The following is a 21,377-nucleotide window of genomic DNA, read 5'->3' as shown; positions in this document are numbered from 1 at the left end:
TGATTAAAAAGAAATAATTTCTTGTTGATTATTTGTGCTCAGTTGCATATTTTCATATTTCAGAACTGTCACATTGAGAAAACTGGACACTTCAGAACAAACCAGCTAAAAATTTGCCCACTTTCCAATCCAGGAAGGAAAGTGCCTCCTGCAAAAATCCAGGAGGCAAGCATGGTGTTGGTAGATATGTTAGTGCTGTGCTCCTCTATAGGATGGGCTTCTCTGGGGGGTTTGATGAATATGGCTGTAGTTCCTTTCTCCTGAGAATAGGTATCCTTAGGAAGGAAGGAAGTGCTTACTGTGTTCCTTTGCCTAGAAGAGCTTGAGTTTTGCTTGGTATGTGTAAAGGCTTTGAAAGCCTGCTTATATTCTCTTACATACCTATGCTATATGTTCACAGCAAGGGCATACAGTCTGGGCCTCTGTTATTTCACCATTAGTTTACTGGAACTACTTATCTGCAGGTACATAATTGATGGACCTGCAGATTTAGCATTTCTCCACCCTATCTTAATATTGTTTAGTACATCTCGTTCCAAAATGCTTGGGACGTGGACTAGGGCACTTTTACAAACCATTTAACAAGTCGAGGTATAACAAACTAAGGTCTCTGCAAGTCTAGGAGTTCTTCATCTTGTTTTTCACATTTACATGAATTATGAACTGTGATACTTGTTTAAGATTCCACTATTTAAAACAGCTGGGTAAAGAATCAATGAATTTCTGTGGTACCATTTAATTAGCAGAGGTGCTTGACACTGCTCATTTTAAAGAAACTGCCCAAGGCCAGCTGCTGTGATACTCTAGTTTGGTCATCTCATTAACGACAAGGTGAATGTTACTACTATTTTCCAAAATAGCGTGGCATGGCTGTTTGAGGAACCAATTTTCTTCAACAAAAAAGAAGTCTTAGTTTAACTGCAAATCCATGAAATGGACACCATAACTTTGTATCTTGAAGTATCCCACTATAGCAGCAAGTATTGTGCCTGTTTGAAAATCTATCTTCTAAAGCAGCATGATTATATCTTTGGCTGCATTCAAGCACTCTAGCTTAGGTTTTCTAAAGGTGAAATTCAGAGCATTTAAATCCCACAAATTTGAATCCTCACAGCATTTTGATATTCATATCCTGAAAAACACAAGGTGGCAAAGAAACTGCACCTCAGAACTGACCTACCTCTTTACCAAAAGTTACCCTGCACAGACGCTCAACTGGAATAACCAGATTGGGAAACGATGATGGGAACTCTACTGAAATTATCACAGTGTAGTATTTACTGAACATGCATCAGAGGCTTTGGTATTTGGGTCATATTACTTCTTCAATCTTCTGGTACTGCGTCATTCTTTTATTGTGCATATGCTATTAATGTTTTGTTTTATGCTGTAGTCCTTTTAATGTTGCTTTTTGTAAAGCTCCATTTTGTTTTAAATTTGATTGTAACTGGGTTCAGTCTCTGTGACTTTTATGAGGGAGAGACTTATAAACCACTCATGTCTTAAACCATGTTATCCTTTAGGCATCACTGTTGTTCCTGCTTTCAGGATGTTAAGATATTAAGAACATGTTTGTGTTCCCTATATGTTCTTTTAACTTGTGAGTGAGCCACAAAACCAACGTTGAATTGAAAAAGCGCAAGTTCTAGTTCTTGCATTGTTATGGTTAGTTTTTAAAAGACCTTCTTCAGACGCTTTGGAATGTTTAAATATGGTGGGGTTTTACTGTCCATTGTCATTCAGCAGTTCAGAGTTCTGTCTTCTGAATGAAATAAAAAATTGTCTTTGGGGTTTTTTGAGATCTGAGGCTCTTCTGTGAAAGACTTGGGCTGTCATTTAGCATGAAAAAAGGTACATATAACATACTGTCTATGAGTTCTTCCTGCAGTTGGACAGTTGGAGGCTGTCTGCTATGTGCAATTCCAACCCTGCTGTGATGTCTGGATTTGCTCACTAAATAAGGAACACTCACATAATGGTCATCTTAAGTACTCTTCAGATTACCTTCCCATTCATTTTTGTGCGCCCTTGCATATGGTCACAAGCGCACTCAGTAGTATTTCTGTTAAGACCCTAGTCTATCCCTGTCTATGATGATAGCACACAGTTTGTAGGCATCAAGCAGCTACTGGTTTTGGCAAAAGCTGTCTGTACTTCTCCAGTATCTGTGTATTTAGGTATTTGTGTGGCAATGGGTGAATCCTATGCACAGGATATTAGAAAGATTCAGTGTCTGTCTTACCCATTACTCTTGCTGCAAGGTTTCAGTCCAAGTATTTTCTATAACAAAAAAAACAAAAAACCCAACCAAACAAAAAACACCAAACAAAAAATCCAACACCCCCTTTCTGACAGTCAAACTAAACTTTAGTTTTCTTAGTTTTGACTAATTACTGCAAAAGAGAGCACCTGTGTGAGTTTATAGTGTTTTTTTTTCCTTGTCCATTATTCATGAGCTTTCATATTATTTGAGAGGCTTTAAATTTCTCTGGATAATTTATGTGTAGGTAAAATACTAACTGATTCTTTTAAATTAACATGTTCAGTAATAATGATGTTTAATTAGTTCAGACTTGCACTACAGATTGGCCTGTATGTTTATGGTTTCTCCAAATATGGATTAAAATCAAGCTTTATGGTTTTATGCTGAGATGTTTTTAAAGTGAAAATAATAGTCAAAAGGAGTAAACAAATGCAGGATTGTTCTAGTACTCTGCTTCCTCAGCAAGTGACATCTAAAAATACAAAAGTACCTAAGAGTACTTTAAGTGACAAAGAATTTCTGCAAAATTAAGTCCTTCAAACTGTCTACTGTCTACAAGCTCTCCCTAAGAAGTTTCTTTAATTAGCTGTAAGGATTTTGAAGAGCTGTGATTCTACTGCAGTGCAATCTGAGCCTGACAGGCTAACACTTAAAGCAGAAGCAAACATTTTTAATGTACTTTTTACAGAAGTGTACACTATGGACACAAATGAATGAGCTGTTGATAAATCAAAGCTGAAGGGAAGAGGATCCTGTGACCACAGCAACTTCACAATGCTTTTACCCTTCTCCAGGATTGTTACAGCCCACTTGTTTTACCTTTGCTATTTTAGCTCCCTCATACTAATTTCACTTTTGGAGGGCTGTGCTGGTCAGGGAAAGCTGATGCTGGTAAACACAGCTGAAGCTGTCAGGACAGACCACATTGTAACGCATACTCCACATTTCGTACTTGTGGTGTGCTTCCCCTCATGCCACAGAGCCCTAGCCACATGATTTCTAGATATAAGGGACTTTCCCATGATCATAGGAAGATTAGGTAACCGCCCTACTGCTTGTTCCCTCCCTGTTGGAGGGGCTAGGATTTGATCCAAAACCAACAGAAGTCTGCCAACAATTTCACTGACTTACACAAGCTTTTGAAGTCAGACTCTATAAATAAAGACAGTCTTCATGGGGCGGAAAGTTTGAATAGATGTGATTGACTGACATGACTGCTTTCTCTTTAAAGTCTTTACCCTGCATCCAGCAGTCCCATCAACCTTCCGTGTGAATGTACATGTTGAAGACTTAGCAGGAACACATTTAAGCCTCTCAGGCCTTTCACAAAATTAAAGATATCCGGGACTTTTAGCATTTTTTTAGCTGAGCCCCCTGCTCAAAGCAAGACTACCTGCAGTGCTGGTTTGGGTCAGCCATGGCTTCGCCTTGCTGAGTCTAGAAAACTTTAAAGGATAGACTCTGAAACCAGTACTGCATTACCCACCTGGTAATTTTTTCTCCTAGTATCTGGCTTGAACCTCTGAAGTAGAGTCATCTGCCTATGCTACTGGCTGTTATCAGCCACTAGTTAGAAGCTGGCTCTTTATAACTGATTTTCAAGCAGCTGTAGGCTTCTAGTAGACACCCCCACAGCCTCCTTTTCCTGACTAACTCACAATGGCTTCCTCAACCTCTCCTGGTAAGGTATATGCTCAGTACTTCAGATGCAGCCACACTGTTTCTGAGTACTGATGCACAACAGCTTCTCTCACCCTTTTGACTGCATTTCTAACGTAGCCCAGTATGCAGTTTTCCCCACTTGTGATGAGAGCACACTGTTGGCTCATGATCAACTTCCACCATAACCCCTACATCCTTTGCAGCAGGGCTACTCAATAGCCAACTGATACTTACTTCGCAACCTTATGTTACCACTGTGCTTACCTACCCTCTAACCAGAAAAACAGCTCTTTTCTCCTGTTTTAAGATCAATTTGACTTAAAAACTTGTGCTGTTGACTTGATCTACTGCAGAGATAAGCATCAACAGCACAATCTGCTTGCAGCTCCCCTCAGTTTTGTGTTCAGGCTGTATCCAGTGCGGTGGTTTTCACTGTTACATAGCTTTCCTTCTTGGCATTCCTCATTGTGGAAAAAGTAGCTATCCAACATATTTTTCTGTAATCTTTCATTCATTCATTCCAGCAGCTAACAGCTCATCTTATGAAAACCCGTCTGCAGTCACGAAAGAGTTACAGTTTGTATGTCCAACCAGGAAATTTTAGATGTGTGCAGGCAGCCAATAAAAGGAGAGATCAACAGCACAGCTGACTCATGGTTAGGAAAGCTTCAGTTGCGTTTGAATACAGTTCACAGCTGACTCGCACTTGGTATCTCCACCAGTTTCACCCCATCATCCCATCGTTTTTATGCCCATATTTCCAGAGGTGAGTTGATTTTTGCTTCCCATTTCTTTTCCTGAGCCATCTATATATTAACAGAATGTAGTGTTTCTCTTAAGTAAAACATCTTTGCTATGAATTACTTTTAAAAAAATTACCTTTAAAATCAGAAACTTGAAATAAATGGCATTACAGCAGTCTCCCACCTGCCTCTGCCTGCCCAGCTACAGGTGAATGACAAAGCTGAGACTTTTAGTGTCTTACTAAAAAATAATACAAAACCGTTCATTGCAAAGGTCACCTAAGAAATACTGGGGTTGTGGCTTGATAGTGAGTTTCTAAAAGGGTCTCGCAGAAAAAGCATTTGGAAGGGTAGGACAACTGGAAAAAATGGCTTTGGTGCCAACCTTTCACTCTGGGGGGCTGAGAGAGACTTTGTTAACTGCAACTCCATGATAGTCCCATATTCCATGATTAGTCCTTCCTACTGTTTTAGGTAGCACCCTGGATAAATAAAATATCTCTCATTTTGGGGCTAAACTCTTTTAGAGATTATCAGAAAAGTTGAGGTGTGGAAACAGATGTACAAACTCAGACACAGAGAGAGTGGTACTCGGTATGTCATGCTTTGTAACAGACAAAGGTTGAAATGGTTTTCGTTTTTGGAAAATCTCAGTTAAATTAGGTTTTTCAAATCCAAAACAGGAGCTGATGGCTAGCTCTTATTTTTATCCAAGTAGCCACTTAGAAAGAATTTAAAAAACTGTTACAGCTTTACTTGGTACAATTTTAATTAAAAACAGATATTTCAGGAATGGTTTAGATCCTATATTCATTGCTTTATCTTCCTTGTACCATGTATGCTTGGAGTTGAGTAAATTCATTTGGCTATTTAAATGATTATTTATCATAGTATATAATAAAAATGAGACATAATTCTGCTCCTGACAGCTATCTGATTACTTCCTTTATATTTAGGATTAGCAGATCAGTGTGGTCTGTCTTTGCAACTTTGAAGGCTCATTTGTAAATTTATCTTCATTCAGAGGAATTTTTTAAAATTTTATGTAACTCTTAACCTGTCCATCAACCTTCTACTATGTTGGATTTATTCTTTAAGGAATTCTTTCAGTGAAGCGCCTAAGGTAGCTATTGCTTTTAAACCACAATAATCTAACAAAATGCAAAAAGTTCAACTGTGCTTTCCTATCAGAATCAAATATTGCTAAAGCTGAACTAGTAAATTAGCTGCTGAATTTTTATATTTTTTTTTTGATTGTGGCTAGATGCAGAACCGAATCTAGCACCCCTCTGATTGTGAATATGCCTGCATGGCACAGCTGAGATACTGAGATTAACCGAAAATAAGTTGGTTGTGAACTAGAAACAGTTCAGCCATGAGCATAGGATAATTTATCTTCAGGTTTTTGTTTCTATTATACCCATGGAGAACAAGTGATGTGCTCAAAGTTAGAAGCCTTTCAGGCCCTCCCTGTCCCAGGAGCTCTTTTTATAGAGTTCGTCTTTCAGAAGGACACAATTCATGCTCAACAGTCCTTACTGGTTACTTCAAATTTTTGGCCCTGTTACTTCAGTTCCCTCATCTGTTTCCTTTTCTAGTCCTACTCTACAGGACCCTGAAGGGAGTATTCCAGTTCTTCTGACTCACTGACCACTGATCTTGCTGTAATCCTTACCAATGGTTTTATCCCAAGTATTTTCTTAATTTGCTTGTTTTCCTCTTTCACCACTGACTTTTGGTTATCTCTTGTTCAATGAAGCTACACAGAAGAAATAAAAAATGTTACTTGTGTAGTAACACAGTGGTGCTTTGCAGAGGTTATCTCTAATCCAACTGTACTGCCATGCAATCTATCTGAGACATTCAGATGGCTCTAGAGAGATACTGTACAGAGAGCAGTGACTCAATTAGTGGCTGCTTTAAGGCCAAAACTCCATTTAGTAGAATTCCACCAGGTTACAACAGTTGAAAATTTGCCTTTTACCTTGCTTTTGTGTTCACATGTGTTGTTGTAATAAAGAAGATATGCAAGAACGATGTACAACACACTGACATGAGTTACTGAATAACTGCCTTTTTTACGATAATTAGGGAAACTATATTTGTCCGCATGTAACTAAGATACTAGTTTGTTGCCTACATAATTCAGTATGACTTTAAAGTCACATTTTGTATTATAAACATTTCAAAATCATCAGATGGAAACAATAATGAGCAATTAATTAGCACGTTGCAGCCTCAGATGGCAAGTTAAGGTCCAGACACTCCTTTGCAATTAGGGCATTTTTCCTGTCTTTATAAGGAAAGTCTGACACAGATCACCCTGTTGGATTAGGGTGATAGTTATTTGGGAAGTAAGGGGTAGTGCAACTTCACTGTGCTTTGGTGATAGTGACAAAATGAAGTTCTTACAACTTTTTTCTTTCCTGCCATTTTTTCCCTGAAGCCAGACATCAAGAAATGGCTAAATCATTACCTGTGGTAGCCCATGAAGATTTGGATAGCTTTACCTTGACCAGGACAAGCTCAGGCTTTGCACTCAAAGCTTTTCATATTTCTTGGAACACTCACATCTCTTTGAAGCTGCTGACCAGCCAGGATGCTACAGAGAGGTATGTGTCTTATTTGGCCAACTAACCACAGATGGGCAGCCCAGACCTGCAGAGATGGCACCAGAATGAAACGTGGATGCCCAGGATCATCAATTCCTAAACACATCTCCATTCCTAGAAATCACAGAATCATAGAATTGTTTGGGTTGGAAAGGACCTCAAAATCATCTAGTTCCAGCCCCCTGCCATGGGCACAGACACTTCACACTAGACCATGTTGCCCAAGGCTCTGTCCAGCCTGCCCTTGAACAATGCCAGGGATGGAGCATTCACAGCTTCCTTGGGCAACCTGTTCCAGTGCCTCGCCACCCTTCAGTAAAGAATTTCTTCCTTATATATAACCTAAACTTCCCCTGTTCAAGTTTGAACCTGTTATGCCTTGTCCTATCACTACAGTTGCTGATGAAGAGTCCCTCTCTGGCATCCTTGTAGACCCCCTTCAGACACTGGAAGGTGGCTGTGAGGTCTCCATGCAGCTTCTCTTCTCCAGGGACTTCAAACTCTCTCAGCCTGTCTTCATATGGGAGATCTCCAGCCCCCTGATCATCTTCATGGCCTCCTCTGGACTTGCTCCTATAGCTCCATGTCCTTCTTTTGTTGAGGACACCAGAACTGCACAAAGCACTCTGGGTGGGGACCCAGAAGAGCAAGAGCAGAGGGGCAGGATCACCTCCTTCGCCATGCTCATTTTGACGCAGTCCAGGATACAGTTGGCTTTCTGGCCAAATCCTGACTAGCCAAGTGGCAGTTTTAGTGAGAAACAAGCTCTATGGGTTGTTATAAATATTTATAAACTTAGACCTTAATCCTGAAATCATTAGTTGTCTTTACTATAATAATGTCTACAAACCTTGATCAGTAACACTCAGCATGCTATGTTATTATATCTTCCTGGTGGTCCCTGAAGAGATCTCAGTTAAAATTAATCTAAACCAGCATGTACAGGTGAGAGAGTAGAGAAATGGGAAGAGAGAAGGATAATGATTGGGGTTACAGGGCAGTGAGATGTGCACATGCCCTAATTATGAAAATAAGTGACACACATGAGCCTACTGACCACAGAATTCCAGTCTGCAGAAAGTTTTCCAGAATAACCATGAGTTACTTCTGAGGAAGCAAGACCAAAGCATTTTAGGCAATGGGCTGACCAGACTGTTTAACAAAAAAGAAGTGTCTGATGTGCATCTACAGAGTAGTTACTCTTGTTAACCGAGAGCACTGCCATTCAGGTGGCTTTTGTTAAAGGCAAAATACGAATGTATTCTACTGAAATACATTCTGTTTCATTTTTTCCCCTGTAAAGGCAGGGGAAGAAAAAATGATATTTCATATAACTATTTTTAAATTAACAGTTTATATTGTCAGTAAGACTTCAAAAATCAAATGCTGCCTGATTTTGGGAATGCAAATATAAAGGGTTGGTTTTTGGTATTTTGGGGGGGGGGGGGGGGGGGGGGGGGGGGTTGTTGTTTGTTTTTTGTTTGGTTTTTTTTGTGGTTGGGGGGAAGATTGCTCTTCTTTTTAGACAATAGATGTCCAGCAATTTTGTAATCTGAACAAAAGTTACTTGTTTGGCAGCTTGTCTGAATAAAAAAGTTTCCTCTATCCCCTATTCACATTTTCTTTGAATCAAATAAACAAACCCCAATCTAAAATAGTTAAAATCACAGTTAAATTTTCCTTTGCTTTGAACATGCTGTCCTGGTGGGGCAACTTTTCACTCAGACTTGCTCCCTTAAACTAAAGCCACTGTTTTGTTTTTCTCTCACTTCCTATCATACTGATCTCTAGTTTACACCACACAGTGTTTAGGAAATCTGTGAGAATAAATTGTAATTCACTCTGGCTGCAAAATGTTTAACTGTGTGCCCATGATAAATATTTAGGTTTGTGGAAATAAGTATTAGAACATGCAGGGCTGTGAAACTTCCAGTGATTAGTTTACAGGCTTCTGAATCAGCACAGTAAGTATGAGAAAATGAGCCTGAAATCTCAGTGTAAAAGCTGGTGAGAATAATGAGAATGAGCTGCAGGTCTGTTGAAATCAACTGATTTTTTAATTCATTTCAATGAATTTTTAGCTTACAAGCACCGCAAACTAGAGATAATCAAATCTTTAAAATCAAGCATACAATTAACAAAAACTGAACCTGAGGCAGAAGTTTAGTTATTTCCATGAAAATGCACAACTGAATTGATAGTTCAGGGTTTCTTGTGCATGAACAAGTATCTGTTTGAGGTCTGTAGATAATGAAACTTTATTAATTTCATGATGAGCAAAGCAAATCTTGGCTCTTCTCTATAAATAAACTCTGTTTGAATTTGGGTCTACAATCCAGCCACAGCTGAGCTTGAATCAAATTTGGCAATGTCACTAGAGTGGTACTGCTTACATCAGATCTGAATTTGGCTTCCCTTTTACATCAAGCTATAACATGCTACGTCATGTATCATTTATAGAATATATTCCCATTACATAAGCATGAAAGATCATAATTTCTTGCTGGTAGCAAAAGGATACAATTTCTTGGGAACAGTAAGGGGCAGGGGGGGGAACCCTTGATTTTTCTTAATCTTGCATTCAATTTAATTCAGCTTTCTCCTGCTTTTGCTCTCAATCCTGGTTTAAATGGTGCTCTGATGTTCATATTAAGGATCCAGAGGTCTTTCACATTATACTAAAAAATTTTACTACACAAGGGATTGCTTCATTTTTTTAGGATTGTTTGGCAGATGATATAATAATGTTTTATTGGTAGAACTTGTGTTCAACCATATGGTTGTCCCTCATTTCCATACCCTACACTCTCATTTGTAGCTGAAATTCCCTTCAGTCTAACCTGCCTCTACCCTTTCTTCTTTTTGGCTTTTTTTACAGGGAGTGGAAGTTGCTACTTCAGGATATAGTAAGTGTCAAATACTGTGAGTCTGAACATCTCCTGCCTCCTCTTGGGGTTTACCAGTATCATGGACTCGTGGGGATAGTGACTGAATGGATGAACAATGGATCCCTCCACTCGCTCATCCATGAGGTACATAAAAGAAGGCATCTTTTACGTGACAAAATTACTGACAAGGTCAGCCAACAAAGATCAGTCAGCATGTAAATTATGGACAGTAGTCATAGCCAATCTGTCTTTAGCTTACGTATTGTACTTTCGTTTATTGTCAATGTGATTAATAACCATTTCACACTACCAAACCCTGTATTTTGTGTTACTTAGCACCAGCTGTACCCAGAACTTCCACTGCCCTTACTCATAAGGATCCTGTCAGATGTGGCTGAAGGGCTGTATCACCTTCACAGTCTTGGACCTGCTTTCTGCCACTGCAGTCTGAAACCTTCCAATGTACTTTTGGATACACAGTACAGAGCCAAGGTAGGGGCTTCTATTTTAGCCTATTCACGTCAAATCCAGGGATTGTCCTATTGTTGCATACATTTATCCCAATAGTCAACATTTAATACCAAAGCTTGAGGTATTCTTACTGAAATTTACTTTTTCTCCTGCCTCTCTAGATATCAGATTATGGTCTGATCAGCTGGAGGAAACAGCAACTGAGATCAGACCTGAATAACTGCAATCAGAGAACCTGCCAGGATTTAGTGTACTTCCCTCCTGAAGTCCTTGAAGGAGGCCTTCCTTCCCAGGAAGGTGATATTTACAGGTGAATCACATTTCTAGGTCATACCTAGTCCTTGCTATTCTACAATGTTGCTGAAATACTTATTTTCAAAGACACTACAGTAAGAATAATGCAGTAGGATTGTATTCCACATTAGGCCAATTAGAGCAGTGAATTAAATGTGAAATTCCCCATACTTGGTGAATAATATACCAAGGTTAAGAACTGTGTACAAAGTTCATCATATAAATATTTATACAATGGACCTAAAAATTTTAAAAGCGTAACATAGCTGCCAAAACTTTCATATACAGTTAGAGACCTACTAACTACTTCACATAGTTTCTAAGCATGAACTATTGTTGGCTTGAGTTTCGGGAAGAACTGTTTACACCTAGATGAGGCTCAAGTAAAAGTAAGACCTTTCTCTCAATAATGTCCAGTTAAGGCCCTATGGAATCTCTGCTGGAGTAACTTACTGAGCCACTTAAGTATTAATTCTTTTTAACAAAGTGATTTATAGAAAGAAGGATTACCTACTGCCACACGCCGCTTTCAGATATGTTACATGCTCTGTGGTTGCCTCAAGAAATGAGACAAGCTCAAACTGCATCTGCTGTTTGTATGGACATACATCTCTACAACCGGTACAGAGAGTCTAGGGACCAATAGTATAAATAACTTTTAAGCACAATCACACTGCTGCTTTTAGAGCTTTTATGGAAGCAACAAATTTAAACTCCTACTTTGTTGTCACAGGGGCAGACTCTAAGATGAGTCAAATAATGCATACATTTGAGGATACTTATAAATGATGTGACTAACCTGATGTTGCTCTTAAACACAAGATTTGTGTGTAGGAAGAGTGGAGCCTTACTTTCAGGTAGCATAATCCATTTTCCAACATGTCGCTCTCATATAATTTTAGATGTTCAGATGTGACCCAATGCATGCCATAGGTGCATATCTAGACAGTGGTGCAACAAAGAAAACACGTGTCATATATGAAGTATTAAGTATATGTAAGTTATGTGTATGTCCATATCACATTAATACCATCCTAGAGGTTACTTAAGTAAAAGCACTTTCAGATTTTATGTGGAAAAAAAAAAGCACAAGAGGGGGTTCTTTTAAACACTGTAATTCAGCACTACAGCAAGATACATGAGTAAGCAGATGTGCTTATCCTAGAACTGCTATTCCCCTTTAGATTGCTTTGCTTCTGACTCATCAGTAGCCTGCCTGCTCTCACCCAGCAGCCTCTGTGCTGCCTCTGATTTTGCAGATTGGTCTTTTTATATCAACCAACTATATTTTATATAATCTGATTTGTGGGTTGTATATGTAGATCTATGGTATCACTGGAATACTTCAAAGGATGCCAGGAAAGGAAAAAGGTATTTGGAGCCCCATCAAAATTTGCTGAAACAAACAGACACACAGTGGGTTAGACTCAAGTGTTTGGTAGGTTAATTGATGTGTCTGTCAGTACCTGCTGAAAATCCAGCTCTTTCAGCTGCTACTTAACTTACTTCAAAACAAAATTGATAGAGAAAGGGAAACAGAAGGTTCTGAAATTCACAAGAACAAATGGAGATAAGGAGGTAACCTGAAATGTAATTCTAATTAATCCTATGTTAAAAAAAAAATAAAATATCTGATTTATTATTTTATAAGAACGGCTCAGTTAAAAACTGAAACTTAATGCAGGAAAAAGCATCTCACCAGATTAGGAAAGACTTGGATAGGCTTTATCATGAAAAACTCTCTCTTAAACCAATGAACTTGCTCTTGGCAATGGGAATATAAATACAGACTGTAAACTAACGGATGCCCTTTCACTGTTCTTTTTTTGTTGTTTTGGGTTTTTTTCCCCAAGTTTTGGAATCCTGTGCTGGGAGAGCCTAAGCAGACAGAAACCTTTTGAAGGTATTTCTCTCTACTGTTCATTGTCAGACTTTGTATTGCCCTAGTCTTTTCCAGAATTCCCTTATTGTAGGGAAATTATGATAGAAACAGCACTGTCTTTTCAGATGTCCCTTTGCTTTCTTTTATTGTTACAGCATGAAGTTCCATGTTACAGGATGTAAAGATTAGAATTCCTCAACAAGTCCTCAGTGTTTCCAAAGCGGCTGATCTTTCTGATGGGGAAAGGGGGAAAGGCATAGCTTCTTACACCAGTTTTACCATATCTCTGTGCTTGCTGAAGCACTCCATTACTGAGATAGGTTTTCCACTTACCTTTTGTGAGAAAGGACCATTTCAGTGACAAGCAGCTCCTTAGATGAGCAGAATATTCATTTTTAAAGTTGCCATGGATTTCAAATCCTGATCAAGAAATGCCAGTTTACGCTGAATTCTCTCAAAGTAAGCAGGGAATCTTACTTTCTTAGATGAAAGTGTGAACCGTTTTAAAGAACTTGTTTGCCAAGCACTGTGTAATAATTGTCACAGTCTAGGAATGACCCCTGTTTCATGGAGGTAGAGATCAGTGAAAGTATTCTTTGCCATGGGCTCCATTCTGCATGGCAAAACTGATGGAAGGACTCCTGTATTTTACAGGCTGAGGACCTTTAAGAAACACTGCATAGAACAAGAGAATCTGTATATTCATGCTGCTTGTGGCTGCCATCTTGTGGCTACACAAAGTAGATCTTATTTTTTGTACAATAGGAGCTACATTGTTGTAATTCAGGTGCAAGGCTTTTACATAAAACTGTGCTGAGAATATGCCATAATAATTACAAGTAATCCTGATGTATCTGTGCATGTAGTGTACAGTGCATATTTACATGCTTATTTGTGACTTATTTGGACAGTTCCTTATCTTGAAACATCCTGTTGCAGTAAGTAGTTAAAGGTTATTACTACTATTTATTACTACTATTATTTGTAGTAGTTATTATTACTACAAGGTTATTTACTCTTTAAATAGCGTATCTATTTACAAAAGTGTTAATATATTTTTGCTTATTAAAAAGCAATCTTTGTTTTAATATACAAAAAATAATTTATGCTGAATATAATCTTGAGAGTTCTGAGGTTTTTCGGATTTTTTGCAGTGATGTTTTCCTATAAATTGCAGGTCAAACAACCCTCCTGGAAGTTATGACAGGAATCTGCAGTAATTTACGGCCTGGCATTTCAGAGAAGTTTATACCAAGCAATTTGCCTGAGAGGAATAGACTTTTGCACCTTATCACTCTGTGCTGGCATCCAGAACCAGATTACAGACCACGTACTACCGGTAACATTCAGGATTTGCTTTCTTTGCAAGATCTGTAATGGAGATAGTCTTGCTGGGAACATTGCTCTAGCACTCTAAATCAGGGACAGTGAAGTGGAAGTAGTCTTTTAGATCATCAGAGTACTACCCATGTTTTTTCTAATTGAAGCTTCCTACCAGAACTGACTTTTCTCCAAAACTATGTATAGTATAAAGTTATAATGAGTACAAATAAAGAAAGGGATATTATTAGCAGTATGTATTAGTTTAAGAAAGAACTACCTGTCTTCAGCATTTCTTGATTCCAATGCCCAACCAGTTCCTTTTTAAGTGTGCTATAGTTTACTTTGGTAGATTATGTTTATTATGTTTCAAAGATACCCAATAAATGTTAAAATTGTGATACTTCAGGACTTTTGAGTAAATCTGTGAAGCTGAAGTGCTGAGGAAGAGATTTGAATATAGCTTTCTTGTGACATATTTATATATTCATGTGTAAAACCTTAGCAATTATGTTTACTGTGTCTGTATGAACATACAAGAAAATGTGATTTTAACGTGACTGTAACCATTCTGTAAGACCAGGTCAAAAAGGGAATGAAGAGGAGATGTAAGATGGAAGTTGTATTAAACTAATTTCATCTAGTTCATCCAGCTACTCAATATAATAGCAGTTAGTTGCAATCTGCTGACGACTACATACATGCTTTCAAATATAATGTGGTATTCAAAGTGCTTTATTACCCCTGCAGAATGTGTAGACCTTCTAAATGGAATTTTGACCAGTATAACTAAGGAGGCAATTTCCACTGCAATCTACAGTCTGATGGATGCAAAGGTTAGTGCAAAATTGAGTTTTGTCATCCTCCATGGACATTATTTGATTCTTTCCACTGCAATCTTTGTAGTCCAAAGCCAGAAAAGGCTTTGTCTTTATTGTTTTATTTGCATTCCAGAGAGCTGGAAAGTGCCCTGTGGCACTTCATTTAGGAGCTGTAGAAAATAGGTACTGTGAGGTTCTCTAGAAACTACATCAATTGCTACCTGGGATTATAAAAATAAGAATCCCGGCACTTGATCAGGGTAAGTGCCAGCTTCTTTCTGGTCACCAGCTATAGTCAGACTGGTAAACTCATGTGAGAACAAATATCAGCCTTGTGTAGAGCAGATTAGGGCTACAACCAACGACAATTTCTGTCATTTATACTGGTTAGAAGACATTTAGTTCAAAACCTGGACAGTGTTTGTACCTGTTGTAGCAATACTAGTATCAGCACTTTTCTGTATGCTTCACTGCTTCTAAACTGACATGCTTAGGCACAAGACACTGTTTGTCCTAGGCTCTTAGAGGGTTCCTTGATACCACAGGAATGATCAAGTAATGGTCAATAACATTGCCATGGGAAATCTGGCACAAACCTTACAGCTGCAAATATAGCTATATCACATCTAGCTCAGTTAGTCATAGTGGGGAAACTAGTGACACATGCTTCAGCCCTTGAACAAGTATTATGACTCCATCTGGATTTACACAACCCGTACTGTGTTACTGATTTCATCACTGTGCTTATGCACAGTTGTTTATGTTAATGAACCCTGAACTATTTCTACATGCTACAATCACATTCTGGGACATAGAACAGATGATCAGTGTTTTAACAGGTGGCATAGTTATAGTACAAATCATTTTTGCAACTGTTAAAGTTTATTTAGGCTTTTGCTGCCAAATATTCCATAATCTACTGCTTCCATCTCCCTTGAGCAAGCTTTTATTTTTCTATTATTTGATAAATAAGCAAAGAGTGCTATTTATTATTCAAACAACTAAACTGATAATATGTCCAAAATTATTATGAAAATGCTCTTGGGGATTCTTGAAAATGGATTTATTCCTAAGTGTTGAAGTATAGAAATATCATGGTTTAAACCCATCCAGTAACTCAGCACCATACAGCTTGCTCACTCCCACCTCACCTTTCCCCCCACCCAGGGGAAAAGGGGAGGAGAACTGAAAGAACTTAAAACCTACGGGTTGAAATAAGTACAATATACTGCTACTAATAATAATAATGGAGATAAGGAGAGAATATACACTAAAAGTGGAAAGGAAAACCACAATAAACCCAAGTGAGACACAATACAATTGCTCACCACCCACTGACTGATACCCAGCCTGACCTGGGCAGCAGTTAGTACCTCCTGGGTGACTCCCCCCCAGTTTCTATACTGGGCATAATGTGCTGTGGTATGGAATAGTGGAATAGCCCTTTGGCTAGTTTGGGTCAGGTGTCCTGTCTCTGCTTCCTCCTGGCTTCTTGCGTCCCTCATCACTGGCAGAGCATGAGAGACTGAAAAGCCCTTGATATGGGTAAGTGCTACTGAGCGAGAACTAAAACATTAGTGTGTTATCAGCACTGCTCTCAGACTAAAGCCAGAACACAGCACTGCACCAGCTACCCGGAAGAAAATTAACTCTATCCAAGCTGAAAACAGGACAAGAAACTAAAAAGTAGTTTAACAAATCTGCTGCAGATGTACAAAATGGAAAAAAGTGACAAGTATTGACACATCCTTATTGCAGACACTTTGGCATACTAAACATAGGATGGCCTTGCTGTTTGGATGCTTAAAGGAAAACATGTTACAGCAAGTTCAATCTCTCTCTCTCAGTCTCTCAATACAGGGTTATTTTCTCCTTCCCCTGCATGATTCAAACCAGTGTTTTACAATAAATTTGACACAGCAGAAACAGTAACAGAGTTTTGTGCCTGCTTACATGTGTTAAAATGCAAAATTGCTCTGTGCAGTTCACCATTACTATATATCCATGTACCTTAGACCATAATATATATTGTCAGTAAAAATCACTAGTGTCAGTATAAATTCTTGCTCCTGACAACTGTGAATTGAACAAACCATACATATACTTACTAGAGTTACTGTGCCATTTTCTTCCAGGAGACAGCACTTAATGCATGCAAAGGTTCAAAAATATACACATTGCAGACTGGCATATGCAATTCAGAGGTAAGTAAACTGCATGACAGTCTTATAAGAGTACTTCATAAGCTGCTTGTTTTTCATGCCAGCCCTCACAACGTGTAATACAAACACTGCAGGGGAAAATGTCCCTAACCCTTTTTGTCTCTAATCAGGATAACACCACCCCGTTCACAAACAAACCCCACTGTTTGCCTTCTTCCAAGCAGCTGACTCTTGCAAAAAATAACCTCCTCCACATAAGAGTTGCTTTGAACCTCTCCTTCTTGAATAGGTCCTAATGAAATTGCAAAAATCTAACCTTTCTTGTAGTGTTTTCAAAATGATGTCTGGAAAAAATCTTGGGCTGAATTCTAGCATTTTCAACCAGTTTTCTTAGACCAAGGACAACTGCTTTGTGATAACTCCAAAATACAGTTAACTCCCATTTTTAATGCAATTTGGCACTTGTGGCAGGCCTGCTGATATCGAAAGATGCAGAGAGAGAACTGATGCTCACATGCCTGGATCAGAGTTAGTTTTAAACAGGTCAAGTTCTAGTGACACCATGGCTGCAGAAGCAATCTAGGACTGCAGTAAACCCTAGGACAGTTAGCCTATGGATCTGTGCTGCCACAGTGACCCAAGGTAACTAGCTAAAGTTGAATTAAGTACATCTGTAGGCTCAACAGCTGCATAACCACACTGCCCTGCAATGTGATACTCCTGCCTTATACTCCATGAGAAAACTGCTTAGAAAAGCTTTTGGAACAAAGCTTCCAAGAATACAATTCTCCATTTTGCTCTTTTTCAGGTCATCTGTCCACAAAAAATTACCCACTTAATCAGCAAGAAAATTCCTTTCATAGTGCCAAGCTTGTCAACTATTCTACTTGGTAGAGGTGCAAACAATGCAAGAAGAGAAAATATTCTAGAGACAGGTCTGTTGAACACTATCCCACAGAATGCAACAACAAAGAATGGTCTCTATCTTAAAACATATTCAGCTCTGGCTATTCTAACAATATTATCAACTGTTCCATATACAAATGTTATTTCCCTTGTAAAATTGTCCCTTCTCATACTACAGCTGTGCTCTCTATTAGTAGTATCTGAAGCATGAGTTCACTGCAGAAAACCAGAGATGCCATAATATTTTTTGATTAAGTGTATAGATAAAAAAGCCTTTTTTGCTTATTTTCTTTTAGAGCCCTAACCAGTAACATACAACTGCCTTTCCCTTGCGCATCAAATATTTACAGAACAAGTCCCTTCTGGGAACAACACTGCCTTGTGCTACAAGCAATAAATGTTTTTTTCTAATTTGCTAGTAAAAAAAAAGGAGATATGTTTTAAGAAAACTGTGTTGGATGAGCAATCTATTCTAGTGGAAGGTGTCCCTGCCTGAGGCAGGGGGCTGGAACTAGATAAGCTTTATGGTCCCTTCCAACCCAAACATGTCTATGATTCCTGGTGATTACCATTCCCATATGAGTAACTTTCTTTGCCTTTCCAATGTGGATTTGTCCTATCAAAGTGTTTAAATTTATACCAAGAAGAGATATATTTCCTAAAAACTTTTTCATTACTCCTCAGGCCTTTAAACGTAACACAAAGGTTGAGCCATAGGAAACCAATTAACTCATAACAATATCTGCATTTCCAAGCATGTTAGCTCTGATCAATAGTCTGCCAGACTGACTGACAGAATAGAATGTTCCATAACCTCAGAAACTAATTCCTACAGACAGTTTGAAAAAAGTCAGATGTGTGTAGCAATATATGGAAAATATTCTTTGGAAGGGCCCAACAAACAGCTAGTAATAAGTTAAGTGCTCTCAAGTTAGCCTTCAGTTGCAGTCTCTTATGCAGTAGCTGACATGTATGATGTCCTGTTCTTCAATTCAAGGGTCTTATCTTACTCATCTCAAACATTTTCTAGATCACCCAGGCTCTGACAGTAGAAAATCAAATTCGTTTTGCTCGACTCCCTTATCTGGTTCAACTGCAAGCAAAGCAAGCAGTCGGCATAACAAGCCAGCACTGGCTCTGAAGCACAGAGCACAACCTTTGCATCTTGAACAAACAGTTACAGGTAAAATACACTTTCAGTTCTCCTTGGCCAGATCTTAATGATTAAATTGTTTAAAGTGTGGAGGGCACGGATCTCTCTAAATTCTGTGCACATTTCCAGGTACTTAGTCTAACAACTCCTCCAAACTTGGTACACATGTCTCACAGGTCAATTTGTGTATAGCTGCTCCTATGTTCTCAGAAGCAAAAGCATTGGCCACCAAGGACGCTGGCTTGTTTGGGTCATATTCACACTGATTCTGAAAAGAGCACAATAAAAATACAAACAGTATAGCATACAGTGAATGTGAAACACATTAGCTGCTTATGTCCGAGATTTATTTATTTATTTAATTTTAATCTGTGTTTTTTATACCTCTACAGAAGTAGCTACTGACTAACTAAATAGCTGAGCAGGAGGAGAGGGGACCATCCACTTCCTTACTTATATGGTCTCAGTTCTTCCACTGAACAAACAGAAAAGTCTGGCTTTTGATTTGTGAAACCTGCCTCTGCCTGTAGCTTTGTGAGCTTTTTTGCTAACTTCTGGCAAGATGGCCCATGATGTTTCTCACATCTAGTTGGCTGTTCTTCTCCACTTCAACTTACTTCCAGAATTAATGTAATTTCTGGATAAATCAACAGACTAGTTCATGCAGTAGAAGTTCATCACAGATCTCTACTGTCAACAGTTACTAATTTTCTCTTGGTGTATGGTATTTACTGTACACTAAACCCACTGATGTTAGTAATAAGTATTCTAATCGGTTTATGAAGAGACAGAACCGAAAGCTCTCGGCTGCTTTGAGGTATTTACTTTTGTTACTAGTTTGGCTTTGATATATATTCAAGTTTCCAGTTTCATGCCACATGTTTCAAACAGTCCTGCTATGCTGAATAATCTATTACCTATTCTTCCACTTTCTAGAGGACAAAGTTTTCTCATCTATGTCAAGACAAACTATTTTGCATGTTTCATACAGGTGTTGGATGAATAGCAGAGGACCTGAAAATCTCCTCCCCTTACAAAATCTGAATACTTAATAATCTTTAGAAATATTTATCCTCTGTAATCAGATCTCCATGAGTTTCAAACAAAAAATGAAAACACGTTGGATTAATTTTGAACAAAGAATGACAATAAACTACCTTCTCCTTTCCTCTACTGAGTTTATATTTCTGGTGTTGATGCTATTACTTGCTAACAACTTCAGGAAGAAAACAGAACTTAGTTTATGTCATTTTGTTTCCTTTTCACTCAAGATCCTTGCCACAAAGGAAACTGCTGTCAAATACTAGCCTGCCAGAGGCAGACCATACTGAACTGCATGACAGAAGGACGCCTCAACCACATCCTTGATGTCCTTCGCTCACAGCAAATGTTGTCCCGAATGGATTATGAAACAATTACCTCTTACCCCACAGTGACTGGCCGTGCTCGGGCATTGTTGGACATTTGCCTTTGCCTTGGAGAGAGGGCAGCCCAGGCAGTAGTGACTGTACTTTCAGTGACCAAATGCAGCCCTCTGGTACAATGCAGCCATTCCCCAGACTATCCTGCTAAGGGAAACAGGTTGATGTTGTGACAAGGTTTTTTTCCAATTTATTGCATGCATCAGAGCCCTGGTAATTTGTAATGGCAATGATTCATGTTAATTCCTTATAACCCATTGATTGAAGTCACTCCTTTCTACAGAAAACATTAATGCAATGTGAAATATCAAACTGCTTAAAGCTTATGGTATAGTGCTTGTACTCAAGCTAGTTCATTAGCTAAGATTTCTATTGTCATTGCCTCCATGTTCTGTAGTTATCCTGATATCACAAAATAATACGGAATAAATTATACCAAGTAAGAGTAAAAGTAGAAGAATCAAATTGTTCTTTAGTATGTATGGGAAAAAACAAGACTCGAATGTGAAGAACATCTTGAATTGCAGTAGGGAAATACAAAACATACTAACTCCGTAACATAAAAAACTCCAGAAACAGCAAAGGGAATAATAAAAAGAAGTCACTTCAGAACTGACCATACAAAGTTATTAGTAAAACTCTCTCTTGCAGTTATTCAGAAAAGACAAAACTAGAATTAACAGATGTTAAAAATTATGTCATATTTAAATCCTATGAAGCTATTTAGATTTATTAAAGGAACAGTAAGTGGAGTAGGCAGATGGTTATTTTTCTGACTT

At 38.4% G+C, this 21,377-nt stretch overlaps 1 protein-coding gene across 2 annotated transcripts; it reads left to right on the top strand.

Moving 5' to 3' along the window:
- Positions 1 to 4,563: 4,563 nt before the first annotated feature.
- LOC130607893 (receptor-interacting serine/threonine-protein kinase 2-like) lies at positions 4,564 to 21,049 on the top strand. 2 transcript variants are annotated; one of them, XM_057425394.1, is made up of 12 exons: positions 4,564 to 4,691; positions 7,115 to 7,280; positions 10,159 to 10,312; positions 10,505 to 10,660; positions 10,801 to 10,949; positions 12,787 to 12,836; positions 13,993 to 14,154; positions 14,886 to 14,971; positions 17,092 to 17,160; positions 17,927 to 18,095; positions 19,055 to 19,207; positions 20,449 to 21,049. In XM_057425394.1, the coding sequence occupies exons 2-12, from the start codon at positions 7,129 to 7,131 to the stop codon at positions 20,769 to 20,771; spliced, it is 1,623 nt and encodes a 540-aa protein (XP_057281377.1). In that variant the 5' UTR covers positions 4,564 to 4,691; positions 7,115 to 7,128; the 3' UTR covers positions 20,772 to 21,049. The 2 variants fall into 2 exon arrangements, with proteins under 2 accessions (XP_057281377.1, XP_057281378.1); XM_057425395.1 differs by lacking the exon at positions 4,564 to 4,691 and adding an exon at positions 5,030 to 5,262 and having other exon boundaries at positions 17,927 to 18,053.
- Positions 21,050 to 21,377: the final 328 nt, after the last annotated feature.

This window comes from Pezoporus wallicus, unplaced genomic scaffold (genome assembly GCF_028554395.1).
Source record: "Pezoporus wallicus isolate ANWC-B61680 ecotype Strahan unplaced genomic scaffold, APGP_CSIRO_Pwel_v1 contig_8693, whole genome shotgun sequence".
Lineage (NCBI taxonomy): Eukaryota > Metazoa > Chordata > Aves > Psittaciformes > Psittacidae > Pezoporus > Pezoporus wallicus.
This window is presented reverse-complemented; position numbering and strand designations above follow the sequence as displayed.

Coding starts and splice junctions, on each gene's coding strand:
- LOC130607893 (XM_057425394.1), top strand. CDS start 7,129: ATGGCTAAATCATTACCTGTGGTAGCCCATGAAGATTTGGATAGCTTT. Junction 12,837..13,992: donor CAGACAGAAACCTTTTGAAG/GTATTTCTCTCT, acceptor TATAAATTGCAG/GTCAAACAACCCTCCTGGAA. Junction 18,096..19,054: donor GAATGCAACAACAAAGAATG/GTCTCTATCTTA, acceptor AACATTTTCTAG/ATCACCCAGGCTCTGACAGT.